This window comes from Neofelis nebulosa, chromosome 2 (genome assembly GCF_028018385.1).
Source record: "Neofelis nebulosa isolate mNeoNeb1 chromosome 2, mNeoNeb1.pri, whole genome shotgun sequence".
In the NCBI taxonomy this organism is placed as follows: Eukaryota; Metazoa; Chordata; class Mammalia; order Carnivora; family Felidae; genus Neofelis; species Neofelis nebulosa.
Genome location: NC_080783.1, coordinates 15,174,520 through 15,196,726, shown reverse-complemented (window position 1 = coordinate 15,196,726; position 22,207 = coordinate 15,174,520). Strand labels below are relative to the sequence as shown.

The 22,207-nt window shown below is 47.1% G+C and overlaps 1 protein-coding gene and 1 pseudogene across 1 annotated transcript; both read left to right on the top strand.

The window, feature by feature from the left end:
* Nucleotides 1-5,117: 5,117 nt before the first annotated feature.
* Nucleotides 5,118-6,400, top strand: LOC131505704 (protein LLP homolog; annotated as a pseudogene).
* Nucleotides 6,401-8,700: 2,300 nt separating this feature from the next.
* KCNE4 (potassium voltage-gated channel subfamily E regulatory subunit 4) lies at nucleotides 8,701-12,167 on the top strand. Its single transcript, XM_058703356.1, has 2 exons — nucleotides 8,701-9,005; nucleotides 9,614-12,167. The coding sequence occupies exon 2, from the start codon at nucleotides 9,644-9,646 to the stop codon at nucleotides 10,145-10,147; it is 504 nt and encodes a 167-aa protein (XP_058559339.1). The 5' UTR covers nucleotides 8,701-9,005; nucleotides 9,614-9,643; the 3' UTR covers nucleotides 10,148-12,167.
* The last annotated feature ends 10,040 nt before the right edge of the window (nucleotides 12,168-22,207 follow it).

Genomic DNA, 22,207 nt, shown 5'->3' with positions numbered 1-22,207 from the left:
CCTGGGTACCAAACTCAGCCCTCCAGCGTCCAGGCCTACACTCCTTGGTCTCTTGTGGGAAGCAGTGTGCCGCCCTTTGCAGTTGCTACCCTCCGTGAACAGCAGGCTTTGGTCTCTTAGGGTCCCTTAGGGTCCCAGCTGTGATCCTACGGGCAAATCCCGCCTACGTGATCTCAAGAGGTGAGGTGTACCTGAGGAGCTTCCCATTCTCCATGCTTAGCTGGGCTGACCCTTGCACAGCCATGACTGAGACGAAAGAGACTCGTCACGGCCCACTGGCTTTGGGCTGTCCTGGGCCTTAGTCCAGCTCTGTCTCTTGGGTTTCTTTATTAACTTTATTAAGGAATAACGGGACAAATAGGATTGTATACGTTTAGAGTGTACAATGTGATGATTTGATACAGATACACATGAGCAAGGTAATTCACACATTCATCGCTTCACTTGGTTAACATGGTCAACTTTGTGTGTGTGTGTGTGTGTGTGTGGTAAGAATGCTTAGGATCTACTGCGAACAAGTGTCAAGGATATAATACCGCATTATGAACTACAGTCCACCTCTTAGCTTTCAGTGGGCCCTGTGTTATGATCCGTCACTTAGAGGGTTTAAGAAAACCTTTGGAGGGCTTCAAGACTTTTTTTTTTAAAGACTGTCCGCTCTGCCCTGCTCAATTGGAATCACTGAAGCCCTTCTCCATGGTGTCCCGAGGCCAGTCCTGACCCCTTGATTAGCTGGGGCCAGAGGAAGTGACCAGCAGCGGCTGAGCAGTGTGTGTCCCAGGGAAGGACTACGTGTCTGGCGTGGTTTCAGTGGGAGGCAGGACGACCCATCACAGGTCGGCTGTGTCCTGCTGTGGGAGCGGGACGAGTTACTCGCCTTCTCAGACCCCCTTCTCCACATTTCTACAGGTCTGTTCACAGTAGCCCTCATGGGGCTCTTGTGAAAACTAAAGAGGGAAGTCCGTGGGGGGTACTTAGCTCCTTCTTGCTGTTGTCCACGGTAGGTGCCCGGAGTGGTACAGTGAAGAATCGCTTCCAGTCCTTCAACGTAAGTTTCAGATAGATGATGCCGTGGAGCTCCCCCAACTACTGTCTTTTTGTGTTTTTCTGATACTGTTTAGTATTTATGATAAGTGGACGCTGGCCAGTTCCAGGCACCGTGCCCAGCGTTCTGCACATGTTATCTCCCGATAAATAGATATCTCCCGATATCTCCCGTGTGTCATCACGAGGTGGCCCTTAGGATGAGTGCCGCTGCTCCTTCAGACTCATTCTCTGGGGCCCGTTCTTCCTCTGCCCCAGGGTGGAAGTCTGGGGGCAGATCCCACGACCTTTCTGGTCCCTCTTAGGTAACAAAAAGTCCTCTGTCTCTTCCAGTCTGCCCAAACAGCCTCGGTTCAGTAATTAAAACATTGATTCCCACATGATGGTTGGAATTTCTCAAGTTCATTTACAGTTAAAACTTCTGTCGTTCCCTCTCCCTACGAGCGCCAATCCCCTAAGGCCTCGGGAAGACTGAAAGCTATTGGTGGGTAGGACCGTGGGCTCTGCCCCCATGCCAGGCACTTTCTCAGGACGCGGGGAACGAATCTCTTCCCTCAGCCCCTGGGCTGCCATCTTGGGCAGGAACCGGCCTGCATCCCAGGTCTGTGAGCTCCCTCCCCTGTGGCCCGTGTCTGGACTATCCAAAGCACTCCCGTGTCTTTCTCCTGACAAACTCTGGGAGCATGAGCTTTCCTTACTCAACAGCCTTTCTCCACAGCCAGCGCTGGACACAGTCTCTCACCCTTCAGATTTTTCCAGATGTTGGTAGGACCCTAGTTCTCTGTGTCTAGCAGGCTGCAGGCTGCAGGGGACATTTAGACTCTCTCTCTTTTCACTGACTCCGGTTCCAGGGCGTACATAGCGCTATTCGATAACCAGAATCAGCCATGTGGTGTAGCGGTTAGACCCAAGGACTCTGGGTTCCGAATCTCAGCTCTGGGCTCCAAGGCCAGCTCTGCCTGGTCCTAGCTGTGGGGTCTTGGGCAGGCTACTTCAACTACTCTGGGCCTCAGTTTCCTTATCCGTGTAACAGGGAAGATACAAGAGCCGATCTCAAAGGATTTTTAGGAAGATTAAATAAGATGAAATTTGTAACGCGTGTTTTTGGTGGTTCCTGAGACATTTCAAGCACTACGCAAGCATTTGCTAAACAAGTATCAGGTGAAAGAGAGTCGGAATAAATAACAAGGGCACGTTAGTGACCACTTTATCAGGCATTCTCTAACTTCAAGACTCCTGAGTTCTTGCATCCTAATTTCTTGTGGGTGATGTCCCGCCTCCAGCCACATCCCCCCTGAGACATAGTTGGTGTTATAGGAGGGTCTGGAGGTCTTGCAAAGCACTAGAAGATACCCAGCCCCGTTTCACCCCAAGTGCTAGGGATGCTAAGAAGTATGTGTCTAGGAAGGGTGACTCAGGGCATTACAAGGGATGACCACGACAAGAGTTCCCAGACGCCACTTTTCTGGAAGGGTTTCTGGGAAAAGCAACATCAGGGGTAGACACCGAGAGTTGCGTTTTGCAATACTCTGCCAGTCCTGTAGCCTGGTTATCTCACATCTCGTTGTCTCTCTTCCTCACAGCCCAGTCTGAAGACGGCTATCCTCATGGATTATGGGACTTTTCCGAGTATCCTGAGACAATTAATTATCCTACTCTTGACATGCCTGAGGGGCCAGAACTGAAACACAGAGAAATGATGTAATTGAGCCAGTCACGTAGCCCGGGTGAGGCCGAGCCGGGTCAGATCTCTGGACTCCAGACTTCCATTTCATCTGATGAGATCCGCCGCCGTGCTGTTATCCCAGCACTGACTTTGTTTAGTCACAGAAGCTGCGAACATAATTTCAGAGATGTGTGGCCAGGGTCATTTGGTAAAAATGACGTTACCAGGAAGTTAAAATACTCAAAGCTCTGGAGAAAGTTGTGTGTCAGGACTGTGTCAGGCGGAAAAAAAAAAAAAAATCAAAACAAGACCAGAAATCAGTTACGACTATGAGCAAAAGGGAAATTGTTTTACTACGGGCCATACGGAGAAAGGATAAAAATATTTCTACTTCTCTGATAACTTCGAGAACATATTGAGTTTGGTACAGCCTCCAATGTTTTTGATAGCATGAGTTCAGAATAAACAATTTGTAACTGCACGCCTGCATCTATGTCTGGCCGTGTAGGAATTCACTTTTTAAAGGAGAGTTTTATGGGGCGCCTGGGTGGCTCAGTCGGTTGAGTGTCTGACTCTTGATTTCAGCCCAGGTCATGATCTCATGGTTTGTGGGACTGAGCCCTGCGTTGGACTCTGTGCTGACATCTCGGGGCCTGCTTGGGATTCTCTCTTTCTGCCCCTCCCCAACGCATGTGCACGCTCTTTCTCTCTCTCCCTTGCTCTCTCAAAATAAATAAATAAAATGGAAGCATTAAAAAAGAAGAAAGTTTTATTAAGGCTCAAAAAAATTTGGAAAAATATCCATCTTCTATTTTCTACTTTTTCTCAGTCTCTTTGTTTCATTGAGTGAGGCAAAGGGTAGGAAAAAGAGAATGAGCTCTGGAATTGTGCGCACCTGGGTTCAAATCCCGAGTCGACCACTACCATTGGCACGGGCTTGGGCAATTTTCTTAGCCTCACTGACTTTCAATTTCCTTATCCATGAAATGATTATGATGATACTTACCTCACAGGGTTGAGGCAAGCAAAGCCTTTACCAAAGGCTCGATTCATAACAGATGCTCAGCTAGGTATGGGCTGTGAAATATCTTAGATTCACTTAAAATGCCAGCTCAGAATCGATTTATCAAAACAGCATGCCATCAATGCAAGGATAGACAGATCAAAAGAACAGAACAAAGACCTCAGAAATAGACTTACACATATATGGTTAATTGATTTTTGACCAAGATTCCAAGGTAACTCAATGGGCCAAGGACAGTCTTTTCAGTAGATGATGCTGGAGCAATGAAACAAACATATGCAAAAAGAAAATGAACGTAGGGGCACCTGGGTGGCTGTCAGTTAAGCATCTGACTTCGGCTCAGGTCATGATCTCACAGTCCGTGAGTTCAAGCCCCGCGTCAGGCTCTGTGCTGACAGCTCAGAGCCCGGAGCCTGCTTCGGATTCTGTGTCTCCCTCTCTCTCTGACCCTCCTCCGTTCATGCTCTGTCTCTCTCTGTCTCAAAAATAAACATTAAAAAAAAAAGAAAAAAAAAAAGAAAATGAGTCTTGATGTATACCTTGCACTACATACAAAATTTAACTTGACATGAATCACAGACTTCAGTATATGAGATAAGCGATAAAGTTCATAGGAGAAAATCTTTGTGACTTTGGGTGAGACAAAATTTTTTTTTTTTAATTTAATAATTTTTTTTTTTTTTTTTTTGAGAGACAGCATGAGTCGGGGAAGGGCAGAGAGAGACAGAGACATAGACTATGAGGCAGGTTCCAGGCTCTGCCCTGTCAGCACAGAGCTTAATATGGGGCTCAAACTCACCAACTGTGAGATCATGACCTGAGCTGAAATTGGATGGCTAACCAACTGAGCCACCCAGGCTCCCTGAGACAAAATTTCTTTTTTTCCTTTTCTTTAAAAAATTTTTTTTTTTTTTTACATTTATTTGTTTTTGAGAGACGGAGAGAGACAGAGAACAAGTGGGGAAGCGGCAGAAAGAGAGGGAGACACAGAATCCGAAGCAGTCTCCAGGCTCTGAGCTGGCAGCACAGAGCCCGACGTGAGGCTGGAACTTGTACACTATGAGATCATGACCTGAGCCGAAGTCAGACCCTTAACCGACTGGGCCACCCAGGTGCCCCCCAAATTTCTTAAGATACAAAAAAAAGCGCAAACTGTGAAAAATTTTGCTGAGTTGGCATCTATCAATATGAAGAAAGTTTTGCTCTTCAAAAGACATTGTTAAGATTTCTGGGGCATCTTGGCTCTCCAAGTACAGCACAACGGCTGGGGACTCCGGGGAGTGTGGAAGGGGCTGTCTGTAAAGCAGATGTGTGGAAGCTTCTGGTCAGCGTGGACTACCTGGGTTCCGTGAGTTTCCTAGTTTGTCACTTTGCAGGTAAAATATGGCTAAAAGCTTATGGAGTAAGTGGCAAAGGAAGATGCATGCTGAAAAGAGAAAAATGAATGCCCCAAAGGAACTCACCAGACTTAAAAGTATTCTTTAAGTGGATAGTGTTTTTTTAAATTGTTTACTTATTTATTTTGAGAGAGGCAGAGAGAGAGAGAGCACGAGCATGTGTACCAGCAGGGTAGGGACAGAAAGAGAGGAAGAGAGGGAAACTCAATCAGGCTCTGTGGTATCAGTGCACAGTCCAATGCGGGGCTGGATCCCATGAACCTTCGGATCTTGGCGTGAGCCCAAATCAAATGTTGGACACGTAACCGACTGAGCCACCCAGGCGTCCTGATGGTGATGCTGTAATGAAAGATGTTCAAGAGGTAGCAACTGTGGTGGTACCCCAACATTGTCAAGAGAAAAACTTAGTAAGTGGCACAAGAAGAAAAAGATGATATGCAAACGGAAACTGATTTTAAGAGGAACAAAGAGTCTTCTAGGCCAGCATGGGCAGTACCCCGTATGAATGAACCAGAGACAAAGAGAAAGACTGAAGGCCAAGCGAGAAAAAGGGAAGGGAAAAAGCCAAACAAGACTAGCAAAGGCCATGAAGGGTTTGGCTTGGCAGACTCTTAAAAACTTGAAAAACCCTACTCGGGACAGGTCTTTGATTAGAATGTATGTATGGATTTCAACTTCCCCCAAATGAAAACTTTCTCTCCAGGTTCCACTTGGCTTTTTTCTTCAGTTCAAACCCAACTTAACTCCTCAAATTTGTTTTGGGAGCTTGAACAAAATATTTTCTTTGATTAAAAAAAAAAGGGGGGGGGGGAGTACCTGGGTGGCTCAGTTGGTTAAGCATCCAACTTCAGCTCAGGTCATGATCTCACGGTTTGTAGGTTCCGGCCCCACGCCAGGCTCTGGGCTGACAGCTCAGAGCCTGAAGCCTGCTTCGGATTCTGTGTCTCCCTCTCTCTCTGCCCCTGCCCTGCCCATGCCCTCTCTCTCTCTCTCTCAAAAATAAATAAACATTAAAAAAAATTTAAAAAAAGAGACACTTCAGAAAATGGAAATGCCAGCCACAGACTAGGAGAAAATATTTGGAAAATGGATTTTCTTCTTTAACATTGCTGTCTCTTGAAACTGTGACACAGAGTAGAAGGAATTAGTAATCGTTGCATGTCCCCGTCCTTTCCCTGATGAAGTGCAGTTGGTAGGTGCATTCCCTTCCTCCCTCACATTGTACGCCATTCTTCACTGCCATCGTTTGCGTAATACTGTTACAGGTGAGAGCTGGAGAGAAGGTTGGGCTGTGGGTAATGAGGTGGCAAGCCCCACGTCTTCCATTCTATTCTTGATGGAAGAGGAAAGAGCAACAAGAAAAAATCTGAAGTGAGGCACACGCGCGTCGGAAGACAACCTGACGTTCTCGTTAGCAGCAAAGCACTCTCAAAAACGACAGCAGGAAGCATAGATGGGGCACACGCATTCTGCCAGATATGGCACTAAGTGCTTCACTTGCATCATTTCTTTAACTGTAGGAGAAACATCTAGAAGAAGCAGAGACACCCAGCAGGCATCCAACCGAGTTTCCTCTGGGCTCTTCCCTCCCTCGTGCCTGTACAAGATTTTGTTCTTCCTATGTCTCCGAATTGCTCTGCCTTTTGGACTTCATTCTGGATTCATCCATCTTTTTCTTGGTTTTGTTGTCTTGGGACCGTTGGCTTGATTTGGAGGATTTCTCTCGTTTGCAACTTCGGCTTCGGGCATGGCTTCCCGGCCCCCGGCTTCATGCTTCCTTGCTTCTTTTTTTATTTTTTATTTTTATTTTTTTTAACGTTTATTTATTTTTGAGACAGAGAGGGGCAGAGCATGAACGGGGGAGGGTCAGAGAGAGAGGGAGACACAGAATCGGAAGCAGGCTCCAGGCTCTGGGCCATCATCAGCCCAGAGCCCGACGCGGGGCTCGAACTCACGGACCGCGAGATCGTGACCCGAGCTGAAGTCGGACGCTTAACCGACTGAGCCACCCAGGCGCCCCAACTTCCTTGCTTCTTAAATCTGCCATCTCCTCTCCTCCTCCGGAGGCTTGTAGATTTGCAGTGTTTCGCCACTGATGGGTGATTACAGATCTGTTATGTCCCAAGGCATGGATTACATGCAATACTGGGCTCCACCATCAACAATGTCTCTCTCGTTCCGATGACCCTGACAAACCACTGTCAGCATCATTGTAGATGGAAGTTGTCAGGTGCTTATGATAAAAACAAGTTGCAAAGGCCAAATCTACCTTGGCCAAGGTAGCCGTGCAGCTTTTCACGTACCAATGTAGCCGTGAGGATGTCTTTGTTGGTATGACCAAATGTCCAGTGTACAGATGATCTTGGTGTTGGAATGGTCAGGGCTTCGACCTTGGAGCCAGCTGGGGACTTACGGGTGAACACAGCCTAAAGCATAAGGTGAGTAGACCGGTGGGGAAGATAGGAGCACGTGCTCATTCTCCCGCTCTTTGCACAGGTGTCCTCCTAGACTTAGGGCCGGGCACGAAGCTGGGTGAGTTGTGTAGCAGCTGTGAAAGTCCCAGTGCTTGGGCTCTACACATTCCAGATGTTGCCACGTTTGCCTTGAGCTCCGGTTTAACAGCAGCAGAACCACGAGAAATGTTTTCTCTAGGGTCGATTCCCCAAGATAACCTGGCTGCGATTCATAGGCCGCAGACAACTGGGAACGCAGCATCCCTCCCAGTTTACTTTAACTTGGACTAATAGCCTCTCAGAATAAGCATCCCGGGGAGCGGATGGACTGACATCAAAGCCTTCAATCTCTTTTCCAAGTTTGATCACAGCGGCCATTTTAACACAAGGTCTGCATAGGTTTTAAAAGCTTGAACTGAGCTCAGCGGGTCACCGGCAGAATTCCTGCCCCTCCCCCGACCCCCCAGAGACAGCAAAGAGATGTGTGGATGGCTTCTGTGTGACGCCACCGAGGAGGAGCTGAGTGCCGTGGAACGGGGGCAACACCTACCCACGGTGCCCTGCACCATAACCCATGTTCACCTTACGCACGCTATTGAAGAGAAGCTGGAGGATTCTCTGTTTATTATAAAAAATAGATTTTTTTATTATGAAAACTAAATCTATGAGCTGGCTGCAGAAGACAGGTAGAACGTCTCCATGTTTTCAAAAGGCTATCTGGCACCAGGCAGCCTTAAATCTTAGAATGATTAAGCTGACAGGGATTCAAAAGCTCACACAGTCCACAGAATTCTGCGTGGTGAAACCCTCACCTCCAACAGTTTTACAGACCAGGAATCTGAAGTGCAGAAAGGTTTGGGAAGGATTTATGGAGCTTGCGTCGTTAGGAAGAACAGAAACGTAAGTCCCAGTTTCTTGACAGTCAATCCTGCACTTGATTCCAACTGTCCTTTATCCAGATGATGGTGTCTGACTGTCTCTGGAAACCTGTGGAAGGCATCATGGTTTTTCCCCAAGAGGGAGTTAACTAATTTCCAATGAGCGCAGACTTTGGGGTAACCTTTCCCAGTGGGCACATTCTCCCCCCGCCCCTCCCCTTTCACTATATTCAGGGCCACCTGGAAACTCTGGCTCTGGGCTGGGGGATGAGAAGCCATCCCTGCTTCCCCGTCTCTCTCTTTCTTTGCACAGCTGTGCAGTTCGGTGAGCTGAACTGCACCGCTCCGAGTGCACTGTTCATTCTGCCACGACCAACCTCTGTTGTAAATCTTCCTCCCCGAACACGTGACGATGCACTTCTTGACTATATATCCCGGGAGCAGAGTGTCAGAGCGCTGAGCTGAGCCCCGCGCAGAGGAAGCACGCTCTTGGGCTTGGCCACTTAGCAACTCGGGACTTTGGAAGAAATTTGCCAGCCTTCGGTAAGTTAGCAATGCAACTTTGTTTCAGAAACATTTGAAACAAGGATATTTCTGGCAATCAGCAGATGAAGTTTTCCTTCCCTCTCTTTGTTGTAAGGAAACTTGGGTTTGAATTAAAAATAGGTTTGGGTCTGAGAAGCAAAATGTAAGCTAGCTTTTTTCTCTTTCTTTTTCTTTCTTTCTTTCTTTCTTTCTTTCTTTCTTTCTTTCTTTCTTTCTTTCTTTCGCTCAGTTTGACAAAGCTTCCCAGTGATTCAAATGTTATTTATTTTCCTTTATGCCCCTTCGTCTTATACTTTTTCCTTTTGCTTTTCAAAAAAAAAAAAAAAAAGGCAATGCTTTTGACACGCTCACTTTAGGAAATGCAATTATGAGGACATGTATACACTACAAAGAGAAAACCCCTGGTCACGTTTCTCCCTATCTTCCCCCTCCACTCTGACCTTTCATTGCTAACGTCTGCCAACTAGTTTGTGGGACCTCTTACCGCCACTGCCCGGTGCAGTTACAGGCTTTTACGACGTTGCGATCCCACAAACCTTATGCTCACCCCCCCTCCCTGCACCGTGGACCCGTGGGAGAGTTCTAACCTGCAGGTTTCTCCCCAGACCCTGGCTGAGTGGTGCTTCAATACTGAGATGGAGCCTCTGAACAGCACGCACCCCAGCACCGCAGCCCCCAGCGGCCACCTTGTGTCCCACGTGCCGGGCAGCGGGAGCAGCAACGGCAACGAGTACTTCTACATTCTGGTCGTCATGTCCTTCTACGGCGTCTTCTTGATCGGAATCATGCTGGGCTATATGAAATCTAAGAGGCGGGAGAAGAAGTCCAGCCTGCTGCTGCTGTACAAGGATGAGGAGAGGCTCTGGGGGGAGGCCATGAAGCCGCTGCCCATGGTGTCGGGCCTGAGGTCGGTGCAGGTTCCCATGATGCTAAACATGCTGCAGGAGAGTGTGGCGCCCGCCCTGTCCTGTACCCTCTGCTCCATGGAAGGCGACAGCGTGAGCTCCGAGTCCTCCACACCGGACGTGCACCTCACCATCCAGGAGGAGGGGGCGGACGATGAGCTGGGGGAGACCTCGGAGACGCTCCTCAACGAAAGCAGCGAAGGCTCCTCGGAGAACATCCATCAGAATTCCTAGCACCCCCGGGGCCCTCCATCAGCCAGCACTCTCAGAGAGGGGACGGACACTTTCCGTGTCTGGTTTCACTTTTGCAGTGCATGCCGCTGCCACTTTAAAGAGACCTTGGGCAAGCCCCTGAATGGGGGGCCAAGGCTCAGCCTGAGGGAGCAGCCAGTCGTCCACGCCGCTGCCGGGCCTGCGGTGTAGACCTGCCACGGAAAAGCCCTGAAGACGTGCAGTGTGGACGCTGACTTTGGGGCCTGGGGGCTGGGGTTCCGGTTCAGAATTCGGCAGGTGGCCGTGCTTGCCCTTGTTTCCGCGCTGGATGCCCTGGGCAACTAACTCCTACGGCGTCTGCCCCCCTCCCAGGGCTGCCCAACGCCCAGGACACGCTGAGGGACTAGTTTTGATCTGCTAATTTGCCTAGAGCTTTGTTCTAGATCTGATTGGCTGTAAGTACCTCTCTTGTGTCCCTGTAGTGGGGTACAGCACTTAATTTGGAGGTCTTTTAGGTTAGAGGGGGGATGTCTGAGGGAAGACTTTTGTTTGATAGCAGAAAGCTGGAGAGCGAAACCTGGCTCATTTGCATACTGTAAGAAAAAAGAAAAAGCAACCTTTAAGCCTGATAACCTTGGCTGGGATTATAAAATGTAATCTGCTACTTTGACCCTTTGTCTAACCTATGACCTTGAACTCTGACCTCAGACCATCCGGCCTCGCATGCTGGTGGGACATTTTCTTGGTTGCAAGGGCTTCCCCAGAATCTAACCTGCACTCTGAATAGCCATGCAGGGGACTCTTCTGGATCTTTCCAGAAGGGGTGATGGTGGGGTTGAACGAGGCCAAGCCGTTAGCTCTGCTGCTGCTTTTTTCCCAGCCTCGTTTTCGGAGCTGGGAGTCGACGTAACGTGGGCCTCCACCGTGTGGCATTTCGTCTCGGCCCCGAGACCTAGAAGGGCATAGTCAGGCGGAGGTTGCACAAAGCAGGGGTCCGGGTTCTGCTTTCTGATCCCGAGCCTGGACGCTGATCTGCTGTGTGGTCCTGGGCTTGTCATCAAGAGGCTCACTGCCTTCATGAGGCTCCTGAATTGAGATCCCCAGGGGGCCGGGAGGATGTCTTTGGATGTTAAGACTCTGTGGTAAATCCTGTATGGCCTGGTGTGAGGAAGCTTGGACAAAATATTTCCCACTCGGCCAGTCAGCCTGAGAATGGATCTGTTATTTAAAGGAGCAGTTGGAGACCCAGAACGCACGTAACTGGGAAATCCAGGGCCCATCACCCGCCCGTTCAGGCTGTCGTTTTTCCCAGGAGTGAACCAGGGAGGCACATACCACATTGTACTCTGCAAAGTTCTCTGGGTAGCAGAATGTTAATACTTCAGCCGAGAGACGAGAAATCTAAAAGCAAACGCTCAGGAATGCTTGCTAATGTCTCCGTGTGTTCCTGCGGTCAGTAGCTTTGTAGCAGAGCCGTTCGGCCCTTGAAGGCAAGCAGGAAGAGAAACACACCAAAAGGTCAATTTTAATTCTAGTAAAAACAAAAAAAAAAAAAGAAAAAAAGAAAAAGATTTTTTTTTTTTTTAAAGACATACTCTCCCTTGATTGGAGATAGCAATAACCACTGTTCCCATGGAAGGGTTAACAGTGGAGAAACTGGTTTATCAGTTTGCCTTAACACAGTGCTAGAGGAAATTTATGTTTGGGGGGGGGGGCGGGAAGGGCCCGCCGTTCACTTTAAAATTGCGAGTGTGGATTTACTCCAAGGGGGCTGTTTAAGGTGAAAGAAGCCAAGTTAAGTTTGGCTCCTTGCCTGGAATCACTTGAATTCTGAAACTTCACTGCGACGGACTTGTGCATGGTCACATTTTCCATTGCTTAATCCTGAAGTTTGGTGCAAGTCTATCTGCGCCTATTAAAAAAGTGATGTATATACTTCCTTCTTATTCTATTAAGTTGTATAAAATTGTCTTCTGTATTTAACAGTTTGTAATTTTCACACTATTTTTTAATTTAAATAAAACACATTTTCCCTACGAAATTATGGGTTCTGTCTTGGATTCTTCAATATAATTCCTAGTTTCAGGACATGCCAGCCATTTCCCAAGCCGTCTCTGGATCCGGATCATCTTCCGAGTCAGACTCACACGAAGTTGTATCTTATTTCTGCCTGAATCATGGAGTGAGCAGGGCTGGGCTTCCCCATCCTTTGATATGCTTTGCAATGAATAAAACAAAACAAAACAAAACAAAACAAAACAAAACAAAAGTGTAGATGGGTGCTGCATCCACCTCTCATTTTAAATTTGGGGGCTGTGGGACCCTTGAATTTGAACACGCCTGTGACATGGCAATTGCTGTAAAGATGTTGCTCCAAATTTGGTCGCCAGAAAACATTGGATTTGCATGTTGGCTACTCAAATATTATCCACAAGTGGCCACGGCAGCACAGACGAAGGGGCAGTGAGTTGCAGCACGCACGGCAACATAGGCTTAGGGGCAAAGCGAAGCGCCCACGCGGTGGGTCGGCCTTGGCGCTCCTTCCGGTCCCAGGCACTTGACTGTCTAGCTCCTCCCACTTGGTGTTGATTTCGCTCCAGCGCACGGCCCGAGGCCCGGCCAGCGGCCAGGATGCTGCGATCTCTCCTTTATGATGCTGTTTCCAAAGTCGGAAGTCCTAAAGAAAAATGACCAAAACCGGTGACCCATTTTGAGACAAGCAGATGGTGGAGAGGGGCCTTACTTTTATGTTTCTCTGTTTCCTGTGAGTTTAGCTTTTCTGTTTCAACTAAATGTTTCCATTAGGTTCACAAATAACTGTCTCCCTAAAGTATTTATCTGGCAAAAGGACAGCCTGGATTCTTCCCAAAGCGCATCAAGGATCTCAAGTCACCAGTTGGTATTTTGACAACATAACATGAGAACGTTATCTGAAAAGAAAGCCTTTCAATTAATCCTGGCTTCATGTCATTCTTGGTGAAGAAAGAGTTAAGATTTTTTTTTTCCTTTTTAACCAGGGGCGGAAGAAGAGGGAATTCTAAACTCTAATTGTCCTAAAAATATGAAGAGTACACTATGTCGTTTTAATGGAATATTTGTTTTCTTTAAAAAAAAAAAAAGAAGAAGAAGAACTTCTAAGCAAAACCTAAGGCCCAAGGGGTTTAGTCTGTGTGGATTTACTCATGCATGTGAAAAACTGAGAAGAGAATTTGGCCCTATGCACCTAGGATATTAGAAACATATTTTAAAGCACTGAAATGTTAGGGATGAGGTAAATGGATCATCCTGCTTGCTCCATGCTGTCCTAATTACACCTTTGTACGTCAAAGTCAGGCAGGGATGCTGCAGAGAAAAAGTTTTCTTTCACGGACAGAATCATGGGATCAAAACTACCGGGAAAGGCTGAAATCGGGCCAGGGAAAGAGTGCTCTCGGCTTGTGATTCTGGTTGGAAAGTAGACCCCATCGTACATTTGAGATCCACAACTGGAGGGTTTTGTGTTCAGGCAGGCACTTCCGGGGTTCAGCTGAGGAAGAGTCAGTTACCATCCTGTAAAATGTCACTCTGATCATAGACGCTGTGGAACAGACAGAACAGTGAGCCTACAACGCAGTTGCCCCACATCTAGGCATCCTGTTGGAGAAAATCACCGGGAGTGTCATGGCTTTATGGGACAGGAGGCAGAGTCTAGGGCTGGAGGGAGATAGGTCAGCTCGTTGACCAGGCTGGCCGCTCAGGCAGGGGCTGGACCGCAGGCAGGCGGGGTGTGAATGGAGCTTCAGTAGAGGCTCAGTCTTCTTATGTCTGGCTTTCTAGCCTAACTCCGTGGCTCTGTTGCTCCGCGGCTGTGCGGAAAGCACCCCACCTCTCTGACCTGCCGTCCCTCTCTTCCACCACGAGGAGGACATACTGCCCTTTCCCTTTGGGGGCGCCGCGGGGGGGGGTGTGAGTGAAAAATACCAAGCGCTGTATGAAACTGAAGGAAAAGCCGCTCCCGGCTTCTACTTTTTAAATTGTGTCCTGGATGGACATCTGCAGATAAAGTCACTGAACTGTCTCTTTTGTGCAAGGTTTCCTCAGGAGACTGCAATGGTCAGGAAAAGGATACGACTTGCCAAAGAAGAAGGGTCATAAGAGAAAAAAGCTACTGTTTGGTTTTGCCTTTCTCCATTTCTGAAATGTTTCTTCCCACACAGGAAGGAACAGTTTGGGATGTGAGCGGTTACCATGGAGATAACCAGCCAAGGTCACTTGTTTGAAGGAGGAGCCCGTGGCCCCATGGCACTGGATCATTAGAGCAACTTTAGGAAGTTGGGATTTGGTCCTTGACACAGGCAACGAAGAGCTTCAAGCCACAGTAGCCTCCATTCATGGCGTGGAGGAGGGGAGGCAGGGACAACATTGTCCTTTTGTCCTGCACAACCTTTTCTTCCTTCTCTTTGCTCCTTTCCTGCCCCCTTCACCATAGGGCTGAAATTTTGTTCTCCCAGCTCTAGGGATTTCTTTTCTTAACTTGTATTTTCTTGCTAAGGAACGTAAAGAATTCGTTACATCGGGGCACTTGGGTGTCTGGGTCAGTTGAGCCCCCGACTTCGGCTCAGGTCATGATCTCGCGGTTTGTGAGTTTGAGCCCCGCGTCGGGCTCTGCGCTGACAGCTTGGGGCCTGGAGTCTGCTTCGGATTCTGGGTCTCCCCCTCTCTGCCCCTCCCCCTTTTGCACTCTGTCTCTGTCTCTCCAAAATAAATAAACATTAAAAAAAATTTTTTTAATTAAAAAAAAAAAAGAATTCTTCACATCAATAGCCATACCCTTTTCTGTCCTTACTGGTTTTCCACCCCCTGTTCAAAGATGGTGAATGGCGTTTTCTCTGTTGTCTTTGTCTGTTCCAGCTGCTATAACAAAATATCATAGACTGGGTGGCTTATAGACAACAGAAATGTATTTCTCTTTATTATTTCTCTTCTTCTGCTGGGTTTAGGCTGCCTTTGCTGTTCTGCTTCTATTTCCTTTAGGTGTGCTGTTAGATTTTGTATTTGGGATTTTTCTTGTTTCTTGAGATAGGCCTGGATTGCAATGTATTTTCCTCTCAGGACTGCCTTCGCTGCGTCCCAAAGCGTTTGGATTGTTGTATTTTCATTTTTGTTTGTTTCCATATATTTTTAAATTTCTTCTCTAATTGCCTGGTTGACCCACTCATTCGTTAGTAGGGTGTTCTTTAACCTCCATGCTTTTGGAGGTTTTCCAGACTTTTTCCTGTGGTTGATTTCAAGCTTCATAGCATTGTGGTCTGAAAGTATGCATGGTATAATTTCAATTCTTGTAAACTTATGAAGGGCTGTTTTGTGACCCAGTATATGATCTATCTTGGAGAATGTTCCATGTGCACTCGAGAAGAAAGTATATTCTGTTGCTTTGGGATGCAGAGTTCTAAATATATCTGTCAAGTCCATCTGATCCAATGTATCATTCAGGGCCCTTGTTTCTTTATTGACTGTGTGTCTAGATGATCTATCCATTTCTGTAAGTGGGGTGTTAAAGTCCTCTGCAATGACCACATTCTTATCAATAAGGTTGCTTATGTTTATGAGTAATTGTTTTATATATCTGGGGGCTCCGGTATTTGGCGCATAGACATTTATAATTGTTAGCTCTTCCTGATGGATAGACCCTGTAATTATTATATAATGCCCTTCTTCATCTCTTGTTACAGCCTTTAATTTAAAGTCTAGTTTGTCTGATATAAGTATGGCTACTCCAGCTTTCTTTTGGCTTCCAGTAGCATGATAAATAGTTCTCCATCCCCTCACTCTCAATCTAAAGGTGTCCTCAGATCTCAAATGAGTCTCTTGTAGACAGCAAATAGATGGGTCTTGTTTTTTTATCCATTCTGATACCCTATGTCTTTTGGTTGGCGCATTTAATCCATTTACATTCAGTGTTATTATAGAAAGATACGGGTTTAGAGTCATTGTGATGTCTGTATGTTTTATGCTTGTAGTGATGTCTCTGGTACTTTGTCTCACAGGATCCCCCTTAGGATCTCTTGTAGGGCTGGTTTCGTGGTGACAAATTCCTTCAGTTTTTGTTTGTTTGGGAAGACCTTTATCTCTCCTTCTATTCTAAATGACAGACTTGCTGGATAAAGGATTCTCGGCTGCATATTTTTTCTGTTTAGCACACTGAAGATATCGTGCCAAGCCTTTCTGGCCTGCCAAGTTTCAAAGGAGAGATCAGTCACGAGTCTTATAGGTCTCCCTTTATATGTGAGGGCACGTTTATCCCTTGCTGCTTTCAGAATTTTCTCTTTATTCTTGTATTTTGCCAGTTTCACTATGATATGTCGTGCAGAAGATCGATTCAAGTTACGTCTGAAGGGAGTTCTCTGTGCCTCTTGGATTTCAATGCCTTTTTCCTTCCCCAGTTCAGGGAAGTTCTCAGCTATAATTTCTTCAAGTACCCCTTCAGCACCTTTCCCTCTCTCTTCCTCCTCTGGGATACCAATTATGCGTATATTATTTCTTTTTAATGTATCACTTAGTTCTCTAATTTTCCCCTCATACTCCTGGATTTTTTTATCTCTCTTTCTTTCAGCTTCCTCTTTCTCCATAACTTTATCTTCTAGTTCACCTATTCTCTCCTCTGCCTCTTCAATCCGAGCTGTCGTGGTTTCCATTTTGTTTTGCATTTCGTTTAAAGTGTTTTTCAGCTCCTTGTGACTGTTCCTTAGTCCCTTGATCTCTGTGGCAAGAGATTCTCTGCTGTCCTGTATACTGTTTTCAAGCCCAGCGATTAATTTTATGACTATTATTCTAAATTCACTTTCTGTTATATTATTTAAATCCTTTTTGATCAGTTCATTAGCTGTTGTTATTTCCTGGAGATTCTTCTGAGGGGAATTCTTCCGTTTGGTCATTTTGGATAGTCCCTGGAGCGGTGAGGACCCGCAGGGCACTTCCCCCGTGCTGTGGTGTATAACTGGAGTTGGTGGGCGGGGCCGCAGTCCGACCTGATGTCTGCCCCCAGCCCACCGCTGGGGCCACAGTCAGACTGGTGAGTGCCTTCTCTTCCCCTCTCCTAGGGGCGGGATTCACTGTGGGGAGGCGTGGCCCGTCTGGGCTACTTGCACACTGCCAGGCTTGTGGTGCTGGGGATCTGGCGTATTAGCTGGGGTGGGTAGGCAAGGTGCACGGGGGCGGGAGGGGCAGGCTTAGCTTGCTTCTCCTTAGGTGATCCACTTCAGGAGGGGCCCTGTGGCAGCGGGAGGGAGTCAGATCCGCTGCCGGAGGTTTGGCTCCGCAGAAGCACAGCGTTGGGTGTTTGCGCGGAGCGAGCAAGTTTCCTGGCAGGAACTGGTTCCCTTTGGGATTTTGGCTGGGGGATGGGAGGGGGAGATGGTGCTGGCGAGCGCCTTTGTTCCCCGCCAAGCTGAGCTCTGCCGTCCGGGGGCTCAGCAGCTCTCCCTCCCTTTGTCCTCCAGCCTTCCCGCTTTCTGAGCAGAGCTGTTAACTTATGACCTCCCAGACGCTAAGTCGCGCTGGCTGTCGGAACACAGTCCGTCCGGCCCCTCCGCTTTTGCCAGCCAGACTCGGGGGCTCCGCTTGGCCGGCGAGCCGCCCCTCCGCCCCGACTCCCTCCCGCCAGTCCGTGGAGCGCGCACCGCCTCGCCGCCCTTCCTCCCCTCTTCTGTGGGCCTCTCGTCTGCGCTTGGCTCCGGAGACTCCGTTCTGCTAATCCTCTGGTGGTTTTCTGGGTTCTTTAGGCAGGTGTAGGTGGAATCTAAGTGATCAGCAGGACGCGCGGTGAGCCCAGCGTCCTCCTACACCGCCATCTTCCGGAACGACCTTCCCAGAAATGTATTTCTCATAGTTCTGGAGGCTGGCGGTCTGTGATCAGGCTTCCAGTGTGATCGGATTCTGATGACAATCCCCTTCTGGTGTGTGGATGGCTGACTTCTTGTATCTTCACAGGACAGAAAAAGAGGAAGCTAACTCTCTGGCTTCTTCTTTTGAGGGTACTAATCTCATTCATGAGGACCCCACCCTCATGACTGAATCACCTCCCCAAAGCCCCACCTCCTAATACCGTCATATGGGGGGGGGGTAGATTTCCACATGTGGATTTGGGGGCGGGGCACACAAATATTCAGTCCGCAGCGTCTCTTTCCCCAGCCTCCCTCCTTTTCCTCTCTTGCTACCCACCATTCCGTAAAAGGAATGAAAACGACAAAAAGGAAGGAGAAACCACGATGCATAATACTTACCAAGCACGTATTACATGTCAAGCACACATGTCACCCAGTGCTTTGAGCGCCTACTACTCCATTCTGGGCATGTCACCAGGTGCTGGGAAAACACAACATCTGCTTAGGCACCAAAGTGGTCAGAGTCTTCCCAGAGATGATTTCCGATAAAAAGAATGCTGTTTCTGGTTAACTTATAACATTAGTGGAATCTTCCTGTGTGCAGGGCTCTCTGGATGTGAGAATACATAGTTTATGTCTTTGAAACATTTGAAGACACTGTGGTGTACTTAAAAGGACAGAACGTATTGTTTACTCAGTATTTGCCTTGTTCTGTGATAGGTGCTTTCCCTTTGATTATCTTACTTGATCCTCTCAAGCAAACTCTGAACTAGATCTCCGCTGCTGTTAATGTAGGTATGAAAGTCGAGGCTCGGAGAAGGTAATTGCTGGCCAGTGTAATAACGGATCAGGATTCCAATCCAGGTCATTTGATATAAATCTGCGATTCTTCAAACCAGCAGGAAGCAGAGAGCGTGAGGCTTGGAATCCAGCGCCATCCCAGACATTAGGCAGCTTTGCGACATTATATTTGTTGCCCGGCCTCTCTGGGTTTCCTCCTCGGTAAAAGGAAGATAGTAACATCTTCTCTATTGACCTCGAAACACTGTCAGAACTGAGTGCATGTGAAGCAACTGGAAAAATAACAAGTCTTTGTCTTCGATGGGGAGCTGTGTGTAGATGTTACTAGCACGCACCAACATCCAGCTCTTCTCTCCTTCTGAGAACGTGGAAAATTTCCACTTCTCAACCCCTTCTCGGGCCCTTCCTCTTCTAACAGCAGGTCAAGGATATGACTCATTCTGGTCAATGTAAACTGAGTGAAAGTGATGTATGTCACATGTCAGCAGAGTCAGTGAAAAGCCCAGGTATGATTCTCTAGTTCCTTCCTTCCTTGCATGAAACTAGTGAGACCATATGTTCCAGGTGGTATAAATAATAGTTGGAGCATGAATCAGCCTGGAAGAGTAATTCGTGGAAGGCAGTTGCTCTGGAGAGTTGCCCAAACCTGCAGCTGATTTTGCGTGAGGCAGTAATCATACAAGCCATGGGAGGGGCGTCTGGGTGGCTCAGTCGGTTGAGTGTCTGACTCTTGGTTTTGGCTCAGGTCATGATCTCGCGGTTCATGAGAGCGAGTCCTGCATCAGGCTCTGTGCTGACAGCATGGGGCCTGCTTGGGATATTCCCTCTCTCTCTCCCCCTCCCCTGCCCACACTCACTCTCTCTCTCTCAAGATTAATAAATAAATACTTAAAAAAGTCATATAAGCTATGTTAAGTATTGAGAAGTTGGGGTTTTTTTTTCCGTTGCAGCAAAACCTCGCGCATCAGATGAATGCAGGGCACGATGACATTAGAGAGATACAGAATGTTGGAAGTTTCCTTCTACACCATCTAACCCAACCCTTCTGTTTAAGGGTGAGGAAATTAAGGCCCACAGTGGTTAACTGACTTGTTCAAAGTCTTCGAGGGAGACAGGATCGGAGCTGGGATCACAACTCAGCTTTCCTAACATTTGGTTCAGGATCCCCATGGTGGGTACAGTCATGGAGGGCTCTGCCGTGGCTTAGCGAAAACAAAAGACCTGAAAGGACTTCTCATCGTGACCTTCCCTGCTCTGAGTCACTGGTGCTCCATTTGCTGGCCCCACAAACCTTACCAGGAAGTAGCTTCTTTTTTCTCGGCCAAAGCCCGGTAGTTACTGCTCTTTGCGGGGGGATGGATCTGAGCTGGCAGAAGTAAACACATTCCCCCAAAGCAGTGTAATGTGACATCACCGGAAACTTTAATAAAGGCGAAGAAGCTATAAATAGGAGGAGGGAAATATTCGAGCAGGATTCAATGTATTGTCCTGTGCGCAGCTTACTGGCTTTGGCCGTTAGTTAGTTAGTTTGTTTTGCATGTTTCAGCCTAGCTCCAGCACCAGAGTGGGTCTCGGACAGCACCTTCCCCCCGCCAGTCCCCCACTGCTGTCCCCAGTGCAGCATGCTCCCAGCACTGACGCTCCTAGGTTCCAGGCGAGGAGCTTTGTGGGTAAATGCTGGAGGTTCTGTTCTAGGCTGGGGCTCCAGATGATGAAGAAACCAACACCGATTATCATTTTTATATTCTGAGCCCTGACATGGAAGGAGCGCTTTCTCTCTCCTCTTGTTTTCCCTTTTTCACTTAGAACTTCTGCCCAAGAACTGGACATCGTGCTTGAATAGAGAGATTTTGTTTCTTTTTCAAAGTTTTCTCCTTTTTGTTTTCTCATTACACGGTCCTCATGTCTCAGCTACAGAAGCTATGCCCTTTCCCATGGGATCATAAACCTCACGAAGGTCAGAACTATGTATTATCATTTTTGTAGTTAGTACCTAGTTTGGGCCAGAATCCCTCAGGACAGTCTCTCATCATGTTCTTGTCTTCTTCTTTTCTTTTTCTTTCTTTCTTTTTTTCTTCTTTCTTTCTTTCTTTCTTTCTTTCTTTCTTTCTTTCTTTCCTTTCTTTCTTTCTTTCTTTCTTTCTTTCTTTCTTCCCTTTCTTTCTTTCTTTCTTTCCTTCTTTCATATTTTCTCTTTGGGTGATCTCATTCATGCTCAAATCTTCAATTATTATGTAAATAATTATAACAAACACCTATCTAGTGCTTACTATATGCCAGGCACTGTTCTCATGATATTTAATTCTTATGACAAATTAAAAGATAGAGGTTTTAAAGCCATTTTAAAAATGAGGAAAGGGAGGCACAGAGAAGTTAAGAACATTGAGAGGTTCTCAGAGCTAGTTATAGTTAGCAGGAGAAATGCGATCTGAACCCAGCAGTCTGGCTCCAGAGGGGAAACACTCAACAGCAGGTTGAGCTATCTTTCTATCTCTAAGTCCTTCAGATCTAGCCTAGATCTTTCTCTTGAGTACCAATGCCTGTGGCTGTCTCCATCCAATATCCCATAAACATTTCAAATTCCTGAGGTCAAAACCCAAACACATGATCCTTCCTCAAAAATCTGTCTCCTAACATACTTTATAGGTTTTATAGGTAGAACCCTAGCTTTTCTACCTTACTTTAGGTCACCAGTCACTCTCTGAGATCTCTTTCCGTTAACATGGTCAGTATTTATCCAAAAGAGTGTTTCTTTAATTGGGAAAACACTGAAGGCCAGAGAAAAAGAAAAGATCACATGATCAGAGCTGCACTTACACAAATTAAAAATATTAATATTTAGGATGGAGCCTGCTAGGCACTGGTTGTACAATGATAAAGACTCAGTTTTTGTCATCATGATTACGATGTCATCATTAAGATTTTTCCCATCCTATAAGATAAACTGAAGAAAATAGAAGAGGGAGGTAAAGAAAACAGGATTCCTGGTGGCAGGAGAGAAGTGTCTGGACTGGGCCAATGGCAAGTACAGTGGAGACACAGAAGCTGGAAACTCTGAGGACTTGAAATGGACAAGGTCTTGCACCTAGCTGACAATTGGAAAATGAAGAAGAGAGTGGGGTGGAGAATGACTCCAAGGTTTTGAATCTGCGTAACTGAGAGGCTGGAAGTGCAAATAATAAAAACGGGTAGTAAGTCCTGGAAATGATTTACTGCATTGTGCATTTTGAGTTGGAGTTGTTGACATGATATCCAGAAAGCATTTGGAAGGTCAGTATGGGAACTTTTGAGAGAAGCCGGGGCTAGAGACTTGGGAGGTTTGGGAGCCATGCACATGAATCCATGGGCTTGAAACCTTGAGCATGACTGAAGTAGCCAAGGATGCATGGAAATAGAGAGAAGGGCAAAGAGCATTCCT